The sequence below is a fragment of the Cinclus cinclus genome, chromosome 8 (assembly GCF_963662255.1).
Source record: "Cinclus cinclus chromosome 8, bCinCin1.1, whole genome shotgun sequence".
Classification (NCBI taxonomy): Eukaryota; Metazoa; Chordata; class Aves; order Passeriformes; family Cinclidae; genus Cinclus; species Cinclus cinclus.
The window spans coordinates 28,255,345-28,274,399 of record NC_085053.1 but is presented as its reverse complement, the minus strand read 5'-3'; the positions used below and the strand labels follow the sequence as shown (position 1 = coordinate 28,274,399).

Below are 19,055 nucleotides of genomic sequence, written 5' to 3'. Positions count from 1 at the left end.
GGTAATGACCACATGTGGGGAAAACCACCAGAAGCGACAGCAGAATTAATAGCCAACCTCTGGCTGCTGCACAAATGGAGAACATTTGTCATCAACAACGAGTACCCCAGACTTTGGGGCGAGCTGTCCCCCCGCCTGACAGTGATGCAGAAACAGTGACCCCATCAGTTTTCAGCCATCTGTGTTTGCAGAGCAGGCCGTGATCTCTCCCTTTCAGCCGGGCTTTTGTCCGCGTTTCTGCCGCTTCGTGAGCAGAGGTTTAGCACAAGGTGAAGCTCTGCCTTACATCATCTGGAGCCTGGAGCTGATGGAGGGGACAGCCCCTGGTGCCCGTGGAGCAGGATACCTCAGAGCAAACACCAGAGCCCTGGGGACGGCGGTGGCAAGGCAGTCACGGGGAGCCTGGCGCTTGTCTGCCTGCAGGTCCACCCTCTCCTCCTGCCAAAGTGCCACATCTGCAGTCAATAAGGGCCCACAAGCTGGCTCCTCCTCATTAGAGGAGAGAGGGCAGCTGGCAGGGGATCCTCCAAGGGCTCCCAGGCACAGGAATCAGTCTCCTCCCAGTCTGGAATAGCCCAAATTTGGTGACTTTCTGGGCATGCTGTAAAGGACAGCTGTTTGACAGGGTCTCCAGAGAAAGCTGTGGGTATGTTTCCTACATGATGAAGGATATAGGTGGCTGGCCAAGTGCCCACAGAACTGATTTTAATGCTGTGCAGGTAGAATTTACTTTTCTGTGCTGTATAGTTCATTATACACGGTGCCCTGGACAAGCATGTGTTTTTTCCAAACAAACCGAACCCATACTATTTTAAATCCAGACAAACAAGAAAGGCAAAAAAAAAAAAATATTGCAAAAGATCCTTTGCACTTTTAAAGGACCTTCTCAAACTCTGGGAGGCACTGCTTGCCTTCTTCAAACAAATAAGACTTCTGTTATTTTTATTGGCAATAAATACTTGATTATTTAGCTGTAAGCAACACTGAGGCATTAACTTCACCTATGCACATAGCACTGACTCAAAAAAATATTTCCAATAGTATTAAGCACCCAGATGATCCCAGGATAAGTGGTCAATGGACAGTTAAGTATGTAACATAACATAACACAACCCAAATAAATGATCAACAGGAAAGATCACACACAAAAATTAACTGAGAAGAGGCCAAAGAGCTTCCTCAGTGTTCTGAAGTGTAACACCCAGTGATATCTATTTTGATATGAAGCCTCCAATCACACTTCACAGCATTACAGATTAATAAAACAACTCCTTCTGTAAGTCTCTTAGAAGTCATTACTAAGTGATCTCAAGAGTTGTATAATGCTTGAAAAGTCCTTCTACCTTATATAAGTTTAGGGATATTTATTTAAGCAGCATAACTGATGGAGCACAGCCCAGACAGGTACTGCTTTTTGCTAGAAAAAGCTATCCCCGAACTGAATCTGGACAATTTGACAGAAAAAGACCGCCTATTTTCTGCTGCATTATTTAAATACTTCAGATATTTGGCCAAAACACAGAAGTGACACACTACAGAAACATTCACAGCTGCAGCAGCAATAAAACCACTGCCATATTTTCATTAGGCCGTTTCTCGGAAGTGACGAGACGTCTAGAACTGGTCACCTCTCTAAGACAGTGATTCTGATAACGAAACAGAGCAAGTGGAGATGATGTTCTGGGGCTCTGGGAGCCGGGGCTTACCTGGCTCCACTTCATGCCATCCACTGGACTGGCTGCCACTGCCTGGAGAGCGCCCTTGGCTTGTGTAGAACGGCTCCTCACCAGGGCTGTCCATCTCATCCTCCACAGACTTGAGACGTTTTGTGGAGCTGAGAATGTAGAAAAAAAACCACAAAGTGAAGGCATGGAAGAGGAACCAAGGCACTGCTGTTGGGACATGCTTGAGAATAACTCTACGTAGAACAGATTTAGGGTGCTTTGGTGAGATACTAAAAAACATTTCACAGGCCAAACCCCCAAACACGCACCAGTTTGACCAGAAGTTGGTTTGACATTTAGGCTTTCACAGATTCAGAAGTAGGACATTTTTCAAAGCACGCAGAGGTCAATAAGAAGGCAAGAATTTCACTTGCATTGCATGGTTCTTGCATTTTGAATGAATACAGTGATGACACACAAGACTTATTTTCACCACCAGATTTTTTCTTTCACAGCTAACTCTGAAAGCAAGTTGTTTATCTGTTCAAACTTCTATTTTCAATCTTTTCAATTAGCTCGGACTTCAGTCCCATAAAAAGAAACATAGGCAAGTGAATGATGGAAGAATCCATTCTTGGTTCAAATGTTCATGTTATCTTGCAGTAAGAACCATTTGACTCTGCAGCTGTGCCAGCGAGCATAGAAAGCCCCCAGTGGGTATCTCTGGCCAGTGTCAGCATTAAAGAATCCCCCTGTGATACATCACACCTCCCTCACCAGAGGCTCAGGACACAGAAGAGCCCTTTGAGTGGTCTCTGGTGGCCACTGGCTCCAGCAGTTCTGCAGGGAGAGGATCCCAGAGCCAAAGACACTCAGCTTGGCTCTGCTTTCCATAATGAGTTGTACAGACTGCGTGGGGACCTTACTGAGAATTTCTCTTCTAAGTACTTTTCCAAGGCTGGGCCAGCTCACTTTTTTTTTTTTTTTTTCCCCCCAAATCTGTATTCTATTAAGACTTAAGACATTCAAGAACAGGCTCCTCTGTGTAGGGGGAACACATTTAACAGACATAAAATCTTCCACTCTTGGTTTAGAGCTTGCAGCCTTCCCCACCCCAAGCTCTGCACAGGTAGGAGCTGGCGGGTGTGCAAAACCAGTTGGTGAGAAACAGGAAGAATAAGCCTTATGGCATGTGTGGAATGCAGGTTTGGCCATTCCTTAATTTAGAGAATTGTTATGTGTCAATAGGGGAAATTGTGTGCATACAATATAATTACCGCCTGATAATTCTGCTGAGTCTGTGTATTTAAAGAATTTTTTTTTTCTGACTGGGAACAGCCTAATGAGAGGAAAACAAACATATTACCAAGTTATTAACTACCCATGCTGTTTATAATTAGCTCCTTATCAGTGGTAGCTATTTGCAGAAGAATAGAAGAGCAACAACTGAGCTCTTAAGTAACATTAATAACCTCACTTTTGCTTCTGGAGTCACCAGTAAATTCTACCTGAGAATGGTGCTAATGATGAGTGCTGTAGGCTACACAGTTTACAGGCAAGAAAGAAACAGCACAAAGTTTTTAATTGATGTGTAATGGGAATTGTAGTCACCGAGCTTTGTAGCGTGCACACTAAGTGCAAGACAGACTGTTCTTCCAATCACTGCAAACTATATGAAGTTCCTGCTGAGCCTCTCGTTAAAGATTATTATTTTTAAAATAAAAACAACAGCTATATTCAAACCATAGAGATTTTTCACACATGCACTTGCTCACTGCAAAGCTGGTGGCACTGCAGTCTGAGATAAAAATGTAAAAGAGTGTTGGGCTGGAGTTAGACTTTCTTGTCATGTTTTTGAAATAAGTGATCTATTTTGGCTGTGGGGGAAAAAAGATCAATCTGGCTCCTTAATAGTGTTCAAGACTACTCGAGTGACTGAGCTTGTTTATCAATCTAATCTCGTGGATGATTAAAGTGAAAGGTAAAAAAATAAAAAATATCCTTGTTTGATAGTTGGCATCTAAGCCAAAATCAAGATCAGATGGGGCAGTCATCTGCATTAGCGATTCGGTTTTCCAAAGGCTGACTCACAAACTTCTAAATGCTTTATGAAAACTAAATGTTTTATAGACCAAGGTCCTAAAACAGTCTTAGTCTCACAGGTAACACTTTTGACAATAAAGAATACGTGCAAATCTATCTTAAGACCTTCCTTGCATCTTATTATGCTTCAAGTTTTCTTCTGCCACAGAAGAACCAGAGCCAGAACTCAATTCCAGTGGAACTTCTCCTGATACACCCAGATACAACCAGGAGCTACACAAGTCCATGCAGCAGTTTTTCTTCATGGACTTGTACACACAAAAAGAACTTTACAGCAATCCAGCTGAACATTCAGCTCTGTGAATCTGAAACAGCTCCATGCTGTGAGGCCCCCAAAAAGCATGTAAGAGAATTTAATGGTTACTTTCCCAGATGAGTAATGATGCTGGCCTGGGTTTCCAAGGAACCTGGTAGTAGGCAGAGATTAAATTACCTGGTAGAGGATGTGCTAGGTAAAGACCTCCTCATTGCTCCTGGGCTCATGCTGTAGTATGAAGAACTTTCCAAATCTGAGAGGGAGAAATTAGGGCCTGTTCCTGCAGCTATCGGTGCTGGGGAAACAAAAAGATTGCAGTCAGTAAGTCATGTGAATATGGCATGAATCGCACTTCAAAATCACTTTCTTCTTCCTCATGAGTGTGTTTAGTTTCACAATAGGAAGAGGTGGGATGTGGAAATCAGGAAATGCTAATGGTACCTGGCATTGCAATCAAGAAGATGGAAATTTTATCAGGAATACAGTGTTCCATGATGTATAATCTCTCTTACATTCCTCCAAAGATATCATTATTATTTTTTAAGTTAAACACTTATGAATTCCCCTAAGCACTGCTTTTCTATTAATGTCATTTTAACATTTAATGGAACTTGTTGCTTTTCGGACCCGTTGTCTCTATTGGGATGGTTACAGATAGGCTCCATCATCTCTGTAGAGTGCTTGGCAGGATCTATAAGCAGCATAGGCAGGAAACACACACCTCAGAACCTCTGGAGTACATGTGATGTACAGCCACAAGCACAGAGGTTAAAAAAGCAGATGAGAAACTTGAGTTCTTTTCTGCCTAAGAGCATCTGAGCTTTCCTCTGGCTTCTCCTCCAGCTAAATCAGAGCTAAAGACATATGACTCCCCAGAAGTTTTATCCAGCAGTGAACTTCCACCTTTCACCTCATCACCTTATCCAGTACTGGAATTTCTATTGCAAGGGATATGAGTCCCTGCAATTTCCCTGTCCTGGATCTCTGGTTTCACATTAAACATCACTGATTCTTACACCCCCTGAAATTTGCAGGCACAAACCATGAACTCCATGCGCTGTATTCTTCTGGAAGCAGACATGGAGCAGAGCAGCTTAACATTGGAGTCAGCAGAGAATGGATTTCGTGCTGAAACGCCACTAATACAGCAAATGGTACCATGTCCACTGTGGCTGTTCCAGTGCTATTTACAGGACAATACAACTTCAGGGGCTGACAATTACAGATCATGATTTTCTCTCACATTTCAGAGGCATCTGAAAAAAGGACGTCCTGCACAATGAAATGCACCAGCTTGGCCTGGGCTGTATTGTCTGAGAGCCCTGATTCACAGCCACAAAGGCGAAGCAGTCTCAGTGCCACACAGGGATGCTGAGCCAAGTTTAATCTTTGGTCTGAGAATCTGGCCCATTTTCAAACATGAAAAAATCTTTCAGTCCAACTGGGAAGGAGTGTGGAAATGAAGACAGGATAGCTCCTATCACCCAGCTAACATGTCTGGGCTGGGAGCGCTGCCACTGACTGTAACGGGGCCAGTATTTCACCCCAAGTCTTAAGGAGCTCACAATGTCAGATTTGACAGAGGAATAATGTAGCTTTGCAGCTGCCTCATCATCCCCACAAGACAATTAGTTGTTGTTTGGCAAGGATCTTTTAAGAACGTCATTGAGACAGAAAGGGAACAGCCTGTCTATCCACGGACTTTTAAAAGCCAGGGACGGAAAATGCACAACACCATTAAAACTTGAGAAAATCTGGAATGATCATTAAAAGGAATTAAGTTGGGAAGTAATTTATGACAAGAACACTCAAATCCTTTGTTATCTTCTCTTAACTATCATATGCTTCCTGCACACTCGGTATATGAGAGGGTGTGTTAACAGAGGGAAAGAAAAATTAAGCACAGTAAAATTAACTTGTTTTATCAATTTGTGCTTTCTGCAACAGTTTCCTGACAGCAGCTACAAGAGGCTGTAAAGCTGATGAATTTGCATGGAAAAAGAAACCGGTGTAAGTAATTTGTGTAAAAGGTAACAGGGACATGGACTGCTATAATTCAGACACCCTGCAGATAGCAGACTGCTGCAGTGTGTGCAGTTATGGGTTAGAAAAATGACCACACTGCAGTCAGTCTGACTTGAATGGAAATCAATCATAAAGGTACTCTCTGCAGCATCTACTCCACAGTTTTCAGCAACTTCCTTGCCAAACAGATTTGTGCTCTGCAAACCCTTTCCTGAGCAATTCCTCTGCACTCTCTGCCTCCCAAAGCCCAGCTTACAGGTTAAACGCACAATTCTCCAAACAGGAACATAAAAAGGGAAGCACTAAATTAAAGCACTGTTTCTTTCTGAGGCACAATGTATTTTCTGGACATTGCCAGATTTATGAAACAGTTTTATTCCAAGGAGATAAAGAAAAAAAACTGGTATGTGGCTAGGGCGTCCCTTCCTTCTTTCTTTCCCCCTGCCGTGTTTATTGCCCTTTCCCCAAATCCTGGATATTTCTTGAGCTGGCCCTATAGAAAAAAGGAATGTGTGTCCAGAGCAAGGGTAGGGTAGGAACAAAGTATTGCTGATGCTGTGTAAACTCAGTGCAAAGCAGAAAGGGCTGATCCCACAGAGGTTGCTGCCTGGGTAGCAAACACGAAGGATGATGTGCTGGTCACCATGCCAGTTTGAAACCAGAGGGTTAAAGAACAAAACTCACCTTAAATAGACTCCAGCAGAGGTTAAAGTGCCTGGCTGGGCTGTGGGGGCCAGTACCTGGACCCTGTGGTAGTCCTTGCACAGGAGCCACCACCCTGCCACCACCAGCTCAAGGTCTCTGCCCCCAGAAGTCCTGTGGCAAAGGTTGCACAGGGCTGAGCTGTTCCAAAATTCCTTCTCCTGCCTTTCTCACAGTGCCTGTCTCCCAGTAAAGCCTATTTGTACCTTTCCTTGCAGTTATTACATTTACTACTGTAAATCACAACAACATGATGGAGCTGTGGCTGCCTCATCCCTGGAAGTCTCCAAGGCCAGATTGGAGCAACTTGGGATAGTGGAAGGTGTCCCTGCTGGAATGAGATGGGTTTTAAGGTCCCATTTCAACCCAAACCATTCTGTGATTCTCCCAGAAAAGGCAGAATCTCTGCAGAGTATGCAAAGGCATCAAAGTGGTGCAAAATGTGGCAAAACTCTTGTCTAAGTAAAAAACTCAGTCTAAATTTAAAAAACTCTCTAAACTAAAAAACTTAGTCGAAACCAAACCTATCATTGCAGCATATGAAAATCCAGCAGGTAACCTCCCCACCCCTGTTCCTATGCCCCAGGAACACACTCCAGCCCCACATGGAGCAGTGTGGTGGGAGCCGCAGCCTCACAAACTCCAGGCAACGACACCTAAAACACACCATTGCCCCTGTAAGAATTGCTCTGAAGCAAAGCGACCTTCTGACAGCTCAGGAACATCCCCCAAATGGGGAAGGATGTCAGAAACTGCAGCTGTGAGTCAAAGCAAGAATCTCAACAAGAAGCCATCTGACCCAGGACTATGAGCTGGAAGGAGCTGAGAGGGAAGGATCCCTCTTGCCCCAGACCCAGCCTGGAGCTCCCATTTCAGCTGCTGGCATCACAAAAATTCCCTGTGCAGCTGGGACACACTTGGAGGGGCAGGAGGAGCTGGTTTGCCCAAACAGAGGAGAAAGAGGAAGGTTGGTGCCTCTGCCTGACACTTTTCTACTCCTGGGATGCAGGGCAGCATCACTCTGCTCTCAGGCTGCTCCCTCCAGCTCAACTCCTCACCCAAAATGTCATGAAAAATAATGCAGAAATTAAGAAGAAGCCCTCTGACTTAACCCAATTGCAATATTTATTTTGAAAAAAATTACTGAATTACGGAATAGGAAACCCACTAAGTAAAACCAGTTAGGCTGGCATTTGTCTCCCTTGGAATATGGTATTTTCTTTAAGCCACGTTCATATTTAGCCTCTCTCTCTTTTTTCCCATCCCCTCCATTTGTATGTATTTATTTTTACCGAGGGGCTGGGATGTGACTAAGATCATTACACATGTAGCACTGCAGTGAAGTGATAATGTGTTTAAGGTTAAATGGGAGAAACATGACATTTGACTAATAAACTTTTTCCTGTGTTGTGACTCCATAAACAAAGGGAAACACACTGTGCTGCTGCTGCTGTGAGGAAAGGGGAGATGGGTGGGTTTTTTTGGGTTTTTTTTTGGGTTTTTTTTTTTTTTTTTTGCAAGGCCTTTGTTTGCTCCATACTGTATCATTAGATTCAAAGAGGTTTCACCGAATACAACAGATATGAAATGTGTGATGTTCATTTTAAAATTACAAGTACAGCCTGCTATTGACCATCTAATTATGCTGAGTTCCATTTATAAACATAGCTAACCACTAAGTTTATAGAGACTTTTTGTGCTGCTTTAATAGGATATTGATCGAGAGCAAGGTTTGAGTGGACTGCCATTGAATTGTGTAATGGCATACAAAAGGCAAGGTCACGGCAACTGTTCACTCTATGCCTGCAGTCTATTTTTTATTATAATCTTTTTTTTTTTTCCCTCTCATACCCAAGCCCACACAGAGAGTTTTGGATAGCAGTGCTTTGCTAAGGAATATAGAGTATCTTCTTAAATGTTCATTTTCATGCTGCTGACTTTAACTGCCTTCACTAGTGTAGTGCTTAGTATAGCAGAAAACATAGAGGCTGCAGCTCGGGGAGAGCAGGTTTATCACACCCTGGCTGCACACACGTGCTCTGTGAGGAGCTGAACAGCCTCTCCTGGGCTACCAAAAGGCATCCACTGCCCAGCCCAGCCCCTCCACAAGAGCCAGGGCACCCAGGACGTGCTGGGATTCACTCTCCCCGTGGGAAAAGCTGGACAAGAGGCACGAGAAGGTTGCATTTCCTCAGTGGCATCCACGCTCCATGCCTGTAGTGCTGGCAGTGCCTCTCCATCCCAGCCCTCGTCCTCATGGCAAGGACACTTCAGCTCCTGTCTGCATCCCCAAAGCTCCATCCCCAAGCCTGGCACCTGCTGCATCAGTGTGGCTGCATCCTGAGCTTCCCAAAACGTCCTGCCCACACCCGTGGAATTAGTCTGAGCGCTTCAGGGATAGTCAGCTGGGCCATTTCTGTGTGTGCACAGGAGCAGTGAGCAAGTTTGTGTGCTTGTGGTGCCACAGGCTCATCAGAAGGATTACGAGTCCTCCCCACTGCTCCTCGCTGCACACAGCACACGTTGAACCCAATGTGTGGCATTTTCAGGCCAGGGTGCAGTCACAATTCCCTTGTTTATCAGCACGAAGAATGATGTCATTTTGACAAATAACACACCACCAAACAAATATGTTTGATTTGGCTCTAGCGAACGTTCATAAATCCTAAATCTTTCTTCACATCCTGGGCAGTGCAGTTTATCTGGCTGCTTGAGTGACCTCTGAGGGAGGAGATCTTCCCAGCAGCTCTCCCTGCACATGGTGCAGACTCAAAGCCAAGGGGGGAATGTAATCCCCATTCCTTTCTCCGTGCTCCAGCCTGCCACGACCTTCCAGCCAAGGGAAGGGGACACTTGGCACCTTCTGCAGAGGGTCTCCTCCAGTGCCCTGAGACAGCTGCCCACAGCCAGAGGAATATTTTCCTAACAAGGGGAAAAAAGGAAGAGGTTTCACTTGGCCAACAGCTGGCTGTCAGTTCCCAAACCTGTCCATCCCCAATGCTTCTGCCTCTGAGTCTTTTGTTGTCAGCACAGACCTCTCCAGAGAGGGAAGAATGAAGCCTCTGTTATCTGGAAGGGTCTCCCCAGTATCTGGGGTGACAGACAACACTTAGAGAGGAGCTCACACCCTCTGCCTGCTAATAATGGAGGAGAACTGACAGCATGAGCTGCAACACCCACATCAGACGGGCTGGAGAGGAGTCTTTGTTTTTCAGATGCACATCTATGATCTCTTTTCTCTGTTTTACTAGGCTCTGCAAGACTCAGCAGCTGGGCAGCATTTCGAAAGAAAATCTGCATCTATAGGACTGAAGAAAGCAAGTTTCAGTTACCAGCGTGGTCTAGACATGTTCAATAGCTCACAGAAAGTGTGATGATCAGCACTGATAGGCAAGATAGATAACAGAAACAGCTGACCTTTCACTTGATTAATTCATTCCCCAAATTTGCATGACGGAGACAACTGCCTCTTACTTGAGACTCCTTGTCATGTGGACCTCTGGGAACTTTACTAAATAAACATAATTGCTACCCACAATATTTTGTAAGATTAATTTTAGATAACAGCTGCTGCAGGCCAGTTAAAATTGGGGGAAATCACTTATTTCTATCATTATATTACCAAAAGCAAGCATAGCAAGAAAAAATAACAGTGGGCATACACAAAGATGAACTTTTTGGAAAGAGGACTGGTCTCAAATCAGAGCACAGGAACATGCAGACAATGCAGAGAGGGTTATATGAACTTTAAAAGACCTTGCCTACCAATTTAGGCAAATATGCAGCAATTACCTTGTTGCCCTGTTACGTTAAATAATTCTTTGAATATGAGCATGTGAATTAATACTGAGTTTTCTGGGAATATATTGCTAGACTTGACACTAAACATATCCTACTGGGTAGCCAGGCCATGTCAGGCTGTGAGCTTCTCAGACCTCATAAAGTAAACAAGGTTAAGGCTGGTCAGTACATGTCTGGGGCATCTCCAAGGAAAATCCAGGGTGCTATCAAAAGCAGTGTAGCTAAATCAGTTGCTGGCACCCTTCCCTCTGAGTCAGTTCTGAAGTGATATCCTGATATGCTTTGGGGACACTATTTTTGGTAGAGGTGCTGGCTTGTAGACAGGATATAAAACTGAGGTCTTGACCTCCCAGGATTATTAAAGAGCCCATGAAAAACAGTGCAAACCCCCCGAGTCTGGAACAGATAAAAGCTGAATCTTTATATTTTTCCCACCAACACCTTCTTTCTTATTCCTAATAAAGTCCACTCTCTTCCTGTGTGCAGGTGCCCCATTCTTGAAGGTGGTGCACGTCAAATGCAAGCAGAGGGAACACCTCAGGCACAGCTCATAATTTGCAAAACATGCTGAGTGCTAGGATTTCTGATACCCACTGTTTCAGTTTAGTTACAATAAAATATCAGGGAAAATTAATAAGCTTGAAACACGATGCTCAGGGGGTGAGTGCCAAGCTCTGGGGGGGGCTGGGAAGGCTCCAGCCAGGAGTGGGGCACTTTCCTAGGAAAAGTGCACACATGGAGCACGGCTGATGGAGTCCAGAGGCAGCTCTGCTCTGCAGGGCTCCTCCAGCCAAGATAAGACTGTGGGGAAGTGGGATGCCTTGCAGAGGGGGAGGGTGAACCCTTGGGGCTTCAAAGCCTCACGCTGTCACACTGAAATGAAATGATATTAACACGGAGATGCTCAGATCCTGGTGACAGCCTGGGCTTTTCCACCCTGGCTGCAGGTACCAGCAAGGCTCTGCTCCCTGCACAGCCCAGTCAGATGCCAAAGGCTCTGCTTAAGCACTTCAGCAAGTGAACTGGTTGCCAAATGTGCTCAGCACTCAGCAGCTCCTCTTGACTTCTGAGTCCTCTTAACTTTGCCCTTCTCTCAAAATTCCCACCAGTTGTCAGGGAAGGAAGATCAGGAGAAATGTTTTGTTCAACAGCTTTCTCTCTGCTTCTCTCCAGGGCATTTAGCTCTCATGTATCTCCCACTTGCCATGCTTCTCTTGCTGTCCTTTTTTTGAATGTAAAGCCAATTTACTAGCTAGTGTCTTTCCAAAAGAGGAAATAAACCAGGAAAATCCTCTGACAAACTCTGCGTTCTGATTCAAAATCACAGATTTTCTACTAGGTTTGTGCCAGTTAGATTCTAGCCCCAGAATGACTTAAATTATATGCCCAGAGCCAGCACACAAATAAATATTTCTGCTATCTAGGAGGAGAACCATTTTTATCATTTTTTAAAAGATTGGTTGCACCCTAAGCTTTTAAAGGTGCACAGAGCTGAGGGTTTCACCTGGCGCAGTGGTGATTGGTGATAGCATATTATCCCATGGCTCCATACTAGCTGGAGAAAACATGGTTTGGGTTGGAAGGAATCTTAAAGATCACCCAGTTCCACCCTGCCATGGGCAGGAACACCTTCCACAACACTTCCAGGTTGCTCCAGCCTGGCTTTGGACACTTCCAGGGATGAGGTAGCCACAGCTTCTCTGTGCCAGGACCTGCCCATCCTCACAGGGAAGAATTCTTTAGATCCCTAACGGATTGGTCTGGCTTAGCAGCAATGTCTTTGCAAGACCCTGCCCATACTCTTTCCTTGGACTATCTGGATTATGTCATAGCAAAACACAATCAATGCACCTTTGATCAATGGAACAGGGTGGTGACAGGTGCTCTTAATTCAGAGTTGTTAGTGAGTATTGACAAGCCTGTAATGATCATGCTGCAGCGTGTCACTCACGCTGGGGGCATTAGCATTCTTTAAAGGTCAAAACCCAAATCCTTCCAGAAGACAGAATTCCATACAGTTAATGGAAAACATGGGCCTGGGGAAGTCAGGATGTGTGAGATTATCAGGGCTGAAGTTGGCACAGTTGTTGGCATTATTAATGACTTCAGCTACTTGCAGGGGTACAAACCCCAAATTCAGAGAATACCTGAGTTGGAAGGAACCCACATAGATCATCAAAGTCCAAGTCCTGGCCCTGCACTGAAACAGCCCCAAGAATCACACACACAGATATGTATACATGGCACGGATGAACACAATGTGAAAAAACAGCATCAGAAAATTTCCAGACTTATGTGCATAGATCAGGTAATTTCCAGAGGTCTGGTTCCAATACAACCCTTGGATCCTCCAAGGGATCCATGGGAAGCTGATTTCTGTATGCATTTGTCTGCATTCTGCCCATTTTCAGAGCTTATCAACTTATACATGCAAGTTTGCAGAATCAAATTATTTGTGAGCTCACTTTAAAATTCTTCTGGTTTATTTTCACTCATTTAAAGAACTGGCACATAAATGCTGTCCACTGGCAAGAAGAGGGGAGAATAAAGTCTTAATTTTCAAGATGCTGTTTCTGAATTGAGAAAGCGAGCAATAATAATAATAATAAAGGAAAAAAAGAAAAACAAAAAAACCCTTGGATTGCAGAAACCACATAAACTGGCCACAAAAAGATACTTACTTTGTGAGACTCTTACTAGCTCAGTCACACTGAAAACACCTGATGTGACAAAACTGTCCTGGAAGCCCAAATGTCCTACAAAACAAACAGAGTGAAAGAACTGCGATTAGCTTTAAGCATTTAATGACAGTATTCTCAAATACTTTACTTTCATTTACACTTAAAATGTGACATCTAATTTCCCACTTAGCAGTAATTATTGTTTATGTAGGTGGGTAACCAGTCATACAGCTATGTAGGCTGCTTTGTGGTTTCTATCTAGAGGTTAGGAAAGCTAACATGACACATCAGCAGGGAGATTTTTACATGTTAAAGCATCTCAACAGGAAATCTGAAACAAGAGAGGACTATTTTAATAAACGGTTACCTTGGATGACCCCTAATGACTTCACAACTGAAATGAAAATACTGTACCTAGGAAACAGACAGGACAGCTAAGTTCCATAATCGTTTTATACATTATTCTCTAAAGAAACATCTGATCAGGATTATCTACCCATTCATTCAAACTAAACAAGATTTAAAGACGTATTCTTCATTTTTCTAAGGTTACACTGGGGGGATCTTAAAAGAGCATGTGGTTAAAAAAATAATTATGGCCTCTTCAGCTAAAAAAAAAAAAATTCTAACATTTAAAACTAGGTTTTGAGGAGAAAAATACATCTCTGCATAAGAAAAAGCAATAACTTTGTGGACTGTCTGTAGGAACCAGGGCGGACGCATCCACGCTCCTTGTGCAAGGAATGCGTCTACACTCAGTATCAAAACGTGATGGCACTTTACATAACAGTATTTTCCTTCTTCTCTGCAAACATGCCTACCACCAAATGTTCATTTAATTTTCACGGGTATGCTCAGTGACAAAGGAGCAGCCCGGGCTGCAGCCCGGGCCGGGATCCGGCGGCTCAGGCAGGACAGAGCTGGACTTCAATTAGAGGGAGGGCTGCACTCAGCCAGGCTGACCTCCTGCTTTGGAAATCAGGGTCACAGGAGAAATCGCAGGATAAAGGGATTATTAAAAGAACTGTAAAGTCCTGCTTGCCCACAGGATAAGTGGCATACCTTTTTAGGTTGTCCTACTTAGAGTCACTGATTTCGGCGCACGCACACATTTATTATTGAATGTTTTGCAGGGGCACCATCTGCTCCATCGTTAATTGTTTGTCAGGCTCAGTATGATTTCCCTGCATCCCATACATTCTCCTGCACCCCACGCTCATGCTGGGAATACCTGTGCACCTTTCTCTAATGGCCAGAGCAACAGGGCTAATGCAGCTGCACATTTGTAGTCCTGGCTTTCTTCTGGGGTTGTTTAAACAAACCTAGAATATCCCACTGCCTCTTCTACCTTTGGAATGGGATGCAAAAATAATGCATCTTCTGTACAGGTCTGTAGAGGGTGGAATGTCAGGTAGTGTGTCAGGGAAAGACTTGAGACAGATCTGGAGGGAGGTGAGCCATTCACCTCCAGCCAAGATCTCATGGAATTCTGCTCTTACACAGAAGAAGTTCCCTGTTTCTGCTAGGAGCCCATGGTGCCAGATGAACACACTCTCTAAGCTAACAGACTCAAGACAAGTTTCTGCATCAGGCATGTTTTTATACTCCAGCAATAATGATGAGTTTTCAAACTGTGTATATGTATATCTTTGGGCATCCTTGTGTATGTGTGTATACATATGTATTATGTACACAAACATATAAATATACACAAATCTGTCATGCTCCAGCTGTAGATAAATGTACTATAAAATATTGAAATTGATGCTGAAATTCAACACAAACAAATTCCTCAATCTGCAAACAAGGTTTTTATTTACATCAAGAGAATAAATTTTTCTCTACTTCAAATGAAAAAAAAATGTTCTTACAAGCTTTTATTTTTCCTTATTTTCAATGTAGAAATAGCTCCCAGATAGCTGCTAAGTGCTTTTGCCCGATCTGCTTTGTATTTTCCCACAATAAAGGTGATGACTACCTCATTCTGCTTTTTAGAAACAGTTGCTGCCCATACACAACGTTTGTTCATCGCCGATTTCCCAAGTATTTTTAATATGAAGATCTACTTTTCATATGCTGCAGCAGACCTGCCTATTGAATTAAATGATCTGTGAATTAAAAATAATTCTCTTAGGTCTTCACTGAAACCACTCATGTGCCTAAAATTAAGCATATGCTTAAGTGCCTTGCTGGATCTGGGCCAGGACGCTTACTACTCCGCAGAGCCCTTTGGAGGGAAGGCAGTCCATGCTATGTAACTTCTCACACTGTGCTCATCATGGCAGCATCTGAGCAACTTCCAGAAGTGCATCCAGCAATGCCATGAACATCTGCCACGTGTTGTTTCTTTCTGCAGAGCACCACACTGGCTCTGCTCTGCTGTCCACTCCCACCTGCGTTTCCCAGGCAGGTCCCTGTTACGTGGAGACTAAAGGTGAAATTTAAAAATGGAAGGGAATGAAAACCTCACCTCGAATCATAGCCACGGTAGGATATTTGGCTGGGTTTCATTAAAGGGAAAGCCCAGAGCCCTTTGTAATTATCCAGTAAAAATGTGATCTTGTGGCAAGGCAAACCACGTTACTTTAACCTGTCACACACAGGTGAAACCAGAAATGAAAATCCCATTAAAATGCATTCTAACTCTCAGGGCATGAGAAAAGATGAATAAGTTATCTTGGGCATGCTGACTTCAATATTCCTATCTTGTGTACACTTAAAATGTCCACTTAATCCTGCAGGAGCATTCCTTATGGGAGTACATATAATAGTAATCATTAAACAACATCATGGAATGAGCATGGTGAGATTTTTTCATCCTTCAATACCAAAAATAAACATTTCACAAATGAAAGGTGAATTTCACAACTCCCCAATTTGATATTTACCTATAAACATTAGGAAATCAGGGGCAGGTCTTGCCAATCATTAAAAATATCTTGATACTCACAAAAGGTATGCCCCTAGCTTAGAGCTGAATCATGAATGTATTTTGAGGTAGAGTTGGTCTGTGAATTTGCAGTTCAGTAGAACCCCATGGAATTTCTACAGGTTTGCCCGGACAGCTCAGACTGCAAAATCCAGGCCCAAGACTCTTGTTTTTCCTGAACTGGGATAACAGTGAGAGAAGGGAAATAGTACAAAGAACTTAAATGTAAAAGAAGAATTACTGGGAAACAGCAGCATTGACGAAAGATGTGAAGCTAACATTATTAACATGGGTCAAAATGCAAAAAAGGTATACCAATTTGGCTGATCCACTTAATTCTGAATGAGAAGAAAAATAGGCAAAGTCAAGCAATTACATATGTAGATGTCAGCATTAACAAACTCCTGCACTGGAAAGAGGATTAAACATCCTGAAAGCTCCCAAGAGTTACATTTCATAGGGCACTTTACTGGAATACTTGCACTATGATAATTTTGCTCAATATCCAAGAGATGGGACATTGAAACTGCTGTGTATGACAGGTCCTGTCTGCAGCTTTGTGCAACAGTCACAGTTTTGTAGTAAAGCAGGTGCTCAAAATGAACCTTGCAGAGTTCATTCAGTGAAATTTTGGGTACAAATTAAAACATGTGGCTGGCCAGGGCAGGCTGACTCAGCAAAGCTGTCAGAGCACGTGCTTCATTTTTATCACATGCCTGACTAAAGCACGTGCTCACTGCCCTGCCAAACAAAGATGGGCTGACAACCTTCAGGAGGAATTAAAAAAAAATGGTTCAGTCATTCCTTCAGTCAAGTCGAGGGGCAGGTAGGACAGGTCATCACCTAAGATCTCACTTTGGCCTACAAAGATGATCACCTTTCCTCTAAGGTGGGAAAATACTCAGGATAATAAGACCAAATTGGACAAGGAAGATCAGGACAGTAACTAATAAATCATTGTGCACAACAGTACAACATTATTGTATCAGGTACAACAAGGAAAACATCTTTCCATAACTTGATGTCTGCTTTAACTGGGGATAAAATTCCTAGTGCCATTTACATATTCTTCTTTTGGATACCAGCAAAGAAGCCAGAAGAAAAGGCTTCAGTTGCTGGAGCCTAATTCTGATGTCTCTCAAGGAAGTTTTAAACAAATCTTTCTACACTGATCAAATGGAGTTTCACCTCATTTTCTCCTAATTTACACTGGCAGAGGAGAAATCAGGATTAGGACTTGTTGTCTAGTGCTATTTGTTTTGAATTATTAAGCAAACATTCCTATTTCAATGAGTAAACGTGTACAAAGGCAACTAACCTTCGTCCTAAAAATGGAGTTTACAGGGAGAGTATTGTCTGCTTTCCCAATTAATGCAGTAAAAAGAAGTCTCAGACGTTGAGCTACCAATCAAGAGCTTGTGTTGTAGCTTGAGAAAATCATGACTGATGCAATTACTTTTATGTAGAAAGACTGAATATAGTCCATAGGTTAAAGTTCATTGGGTTGTTGTTCCTTAATTGAATATCTGAAGATGTTTTCAAGGTGCTCAAGGTATTATTGTTATTTAATTAGCAGGCTTCCTTGGGTAATCCAACAGTATTATTTTTGCTATAAAATAGTTAGATTGCACCATAAATATACAAGGTATTTTCTAAACAGAGATACAGCTGGTTTTCTGAAAGTCAATCTTAAATAAAACCGGGAGAGAGTTACTACTTTGAAGATGAAGAAGCCCTAATTCAGTTATTTTTCTTCCACTACAATCTGAGTGACAATGTATTAAGCTTCAGAGAGCAGCTTTTTGGGAGACTTTGATTTCCTTTCAGTGTTTTCAAATTACACAAGTCCCCCAAACTAGCACTGAACCAATTTCTAAAGCTTTTTTCATGTTCAGCATCTCACTATACATAGCCATCTTAAAACCTTAAAATAGTAATAATCAATTAGGGTCTCAAGCCTATTATCTTCACCAAATGCCTGATTAAAAGAAAAGCCCTCTCTGCTCGAAGTGCAACTTGATTCCTTTTGGGTTTATCCTCTATCTAGATAATCCCATGTTTCACAAACAATGCCGAGCAATAATGGGGATGAGAAAATTAATGTCTGTATCACACAGCACACACAGGCCTGGAGAGAGGGGATGTTATCAGAGGGAACCTGGCTCACCCTGAGGACTCCCAAAAGATTAGCTGTTCCATGGCTGCTCTGGCTGAGGAGGATTGGGGGTGAGGGAGCTACTCCTAATCTGCATTCTCCAGCAAAACGGGGAAGGACTGAACGTGTGTGCTTCAGTCAAGACCTTCATAACATTTACACTCTGCTTAATTGGAAGGTGAGTTTATCAAGGCTGGGCTGACCCAGCTGAGGCAGCCTCGCCACTGCTGAGAAATAGCTCAGCTCTATCCCCCGCTGGAAATACAAAGCAAGATCCATGGGGCTAAGATGTATAAATAAAAAAACTGACTCTGAATCGAAAAAAAATAAAAATTGAGATGGAAAAGACCATCTATGCCAGCCACAATATTCTGTCCAAGGGAATGCCTGTGCTATTCTGATGGCAGACAACACCAGGCTGAGATACTTCATGTAGGAACAATGAAACCTGCATTTACCAGCAGCCCCCAAATACCATCACCGGAGCTTCCATGGTGTCCTTTCTTTGATTGCTTTTCACAAAATGCATTCCTCAAATTTGTAAATGATAAACATTTAATGGTAAATCAGACCACATTTTTAATTCGTGGGCATTTCATAGAAGAGTTAAGCAAGACATTATACATTAAAAGTGATGCAGAAACCTCTCTCGTTCCCTGACAAATGCTCCACTCCTATTTTGGTTTGTTATTTCCAACACAATTTTAATGCCACAGCAATAGCTCACCTTGGACAAATT

The 19,055-nt window shown here is 43.0% G+C and overlaps 1 protein-coding gene across 6 annotated transcripts in view; it reads right to left on the bottom strand.

Moving 5' to 3' along the window:
* NFIA (nuclear factor I A) overlaps positions 1–19,055 on the bottom strand; it is a 249,501-nt gene that overhangs the window by 76,791 nt on the left and 153,655 nt on the right. For all 6 annotated transcript variants that reach the window (XM_062497286.1, XM_062497288.1, XM_062497282.1 and 3 more), the window contains exons 4-6: positions 13,233–13,307; positions 4,201–4,318; positions 1,707–1,834 (exon numbers count right to left, since the gene is read on the bottom strand). In XM_062497286.1, coding sequence (XP_062353270.1) covers positions 1,707–1,834; positions 4,201–4,318; positions 13,233–13,307 — 321 coding nt within the window. The remainder of the gene's footprint in view (positions 1–1,706; positions 1,835–4,200; positions 4,319–13,232; positions 13,308–19,055) is intronic.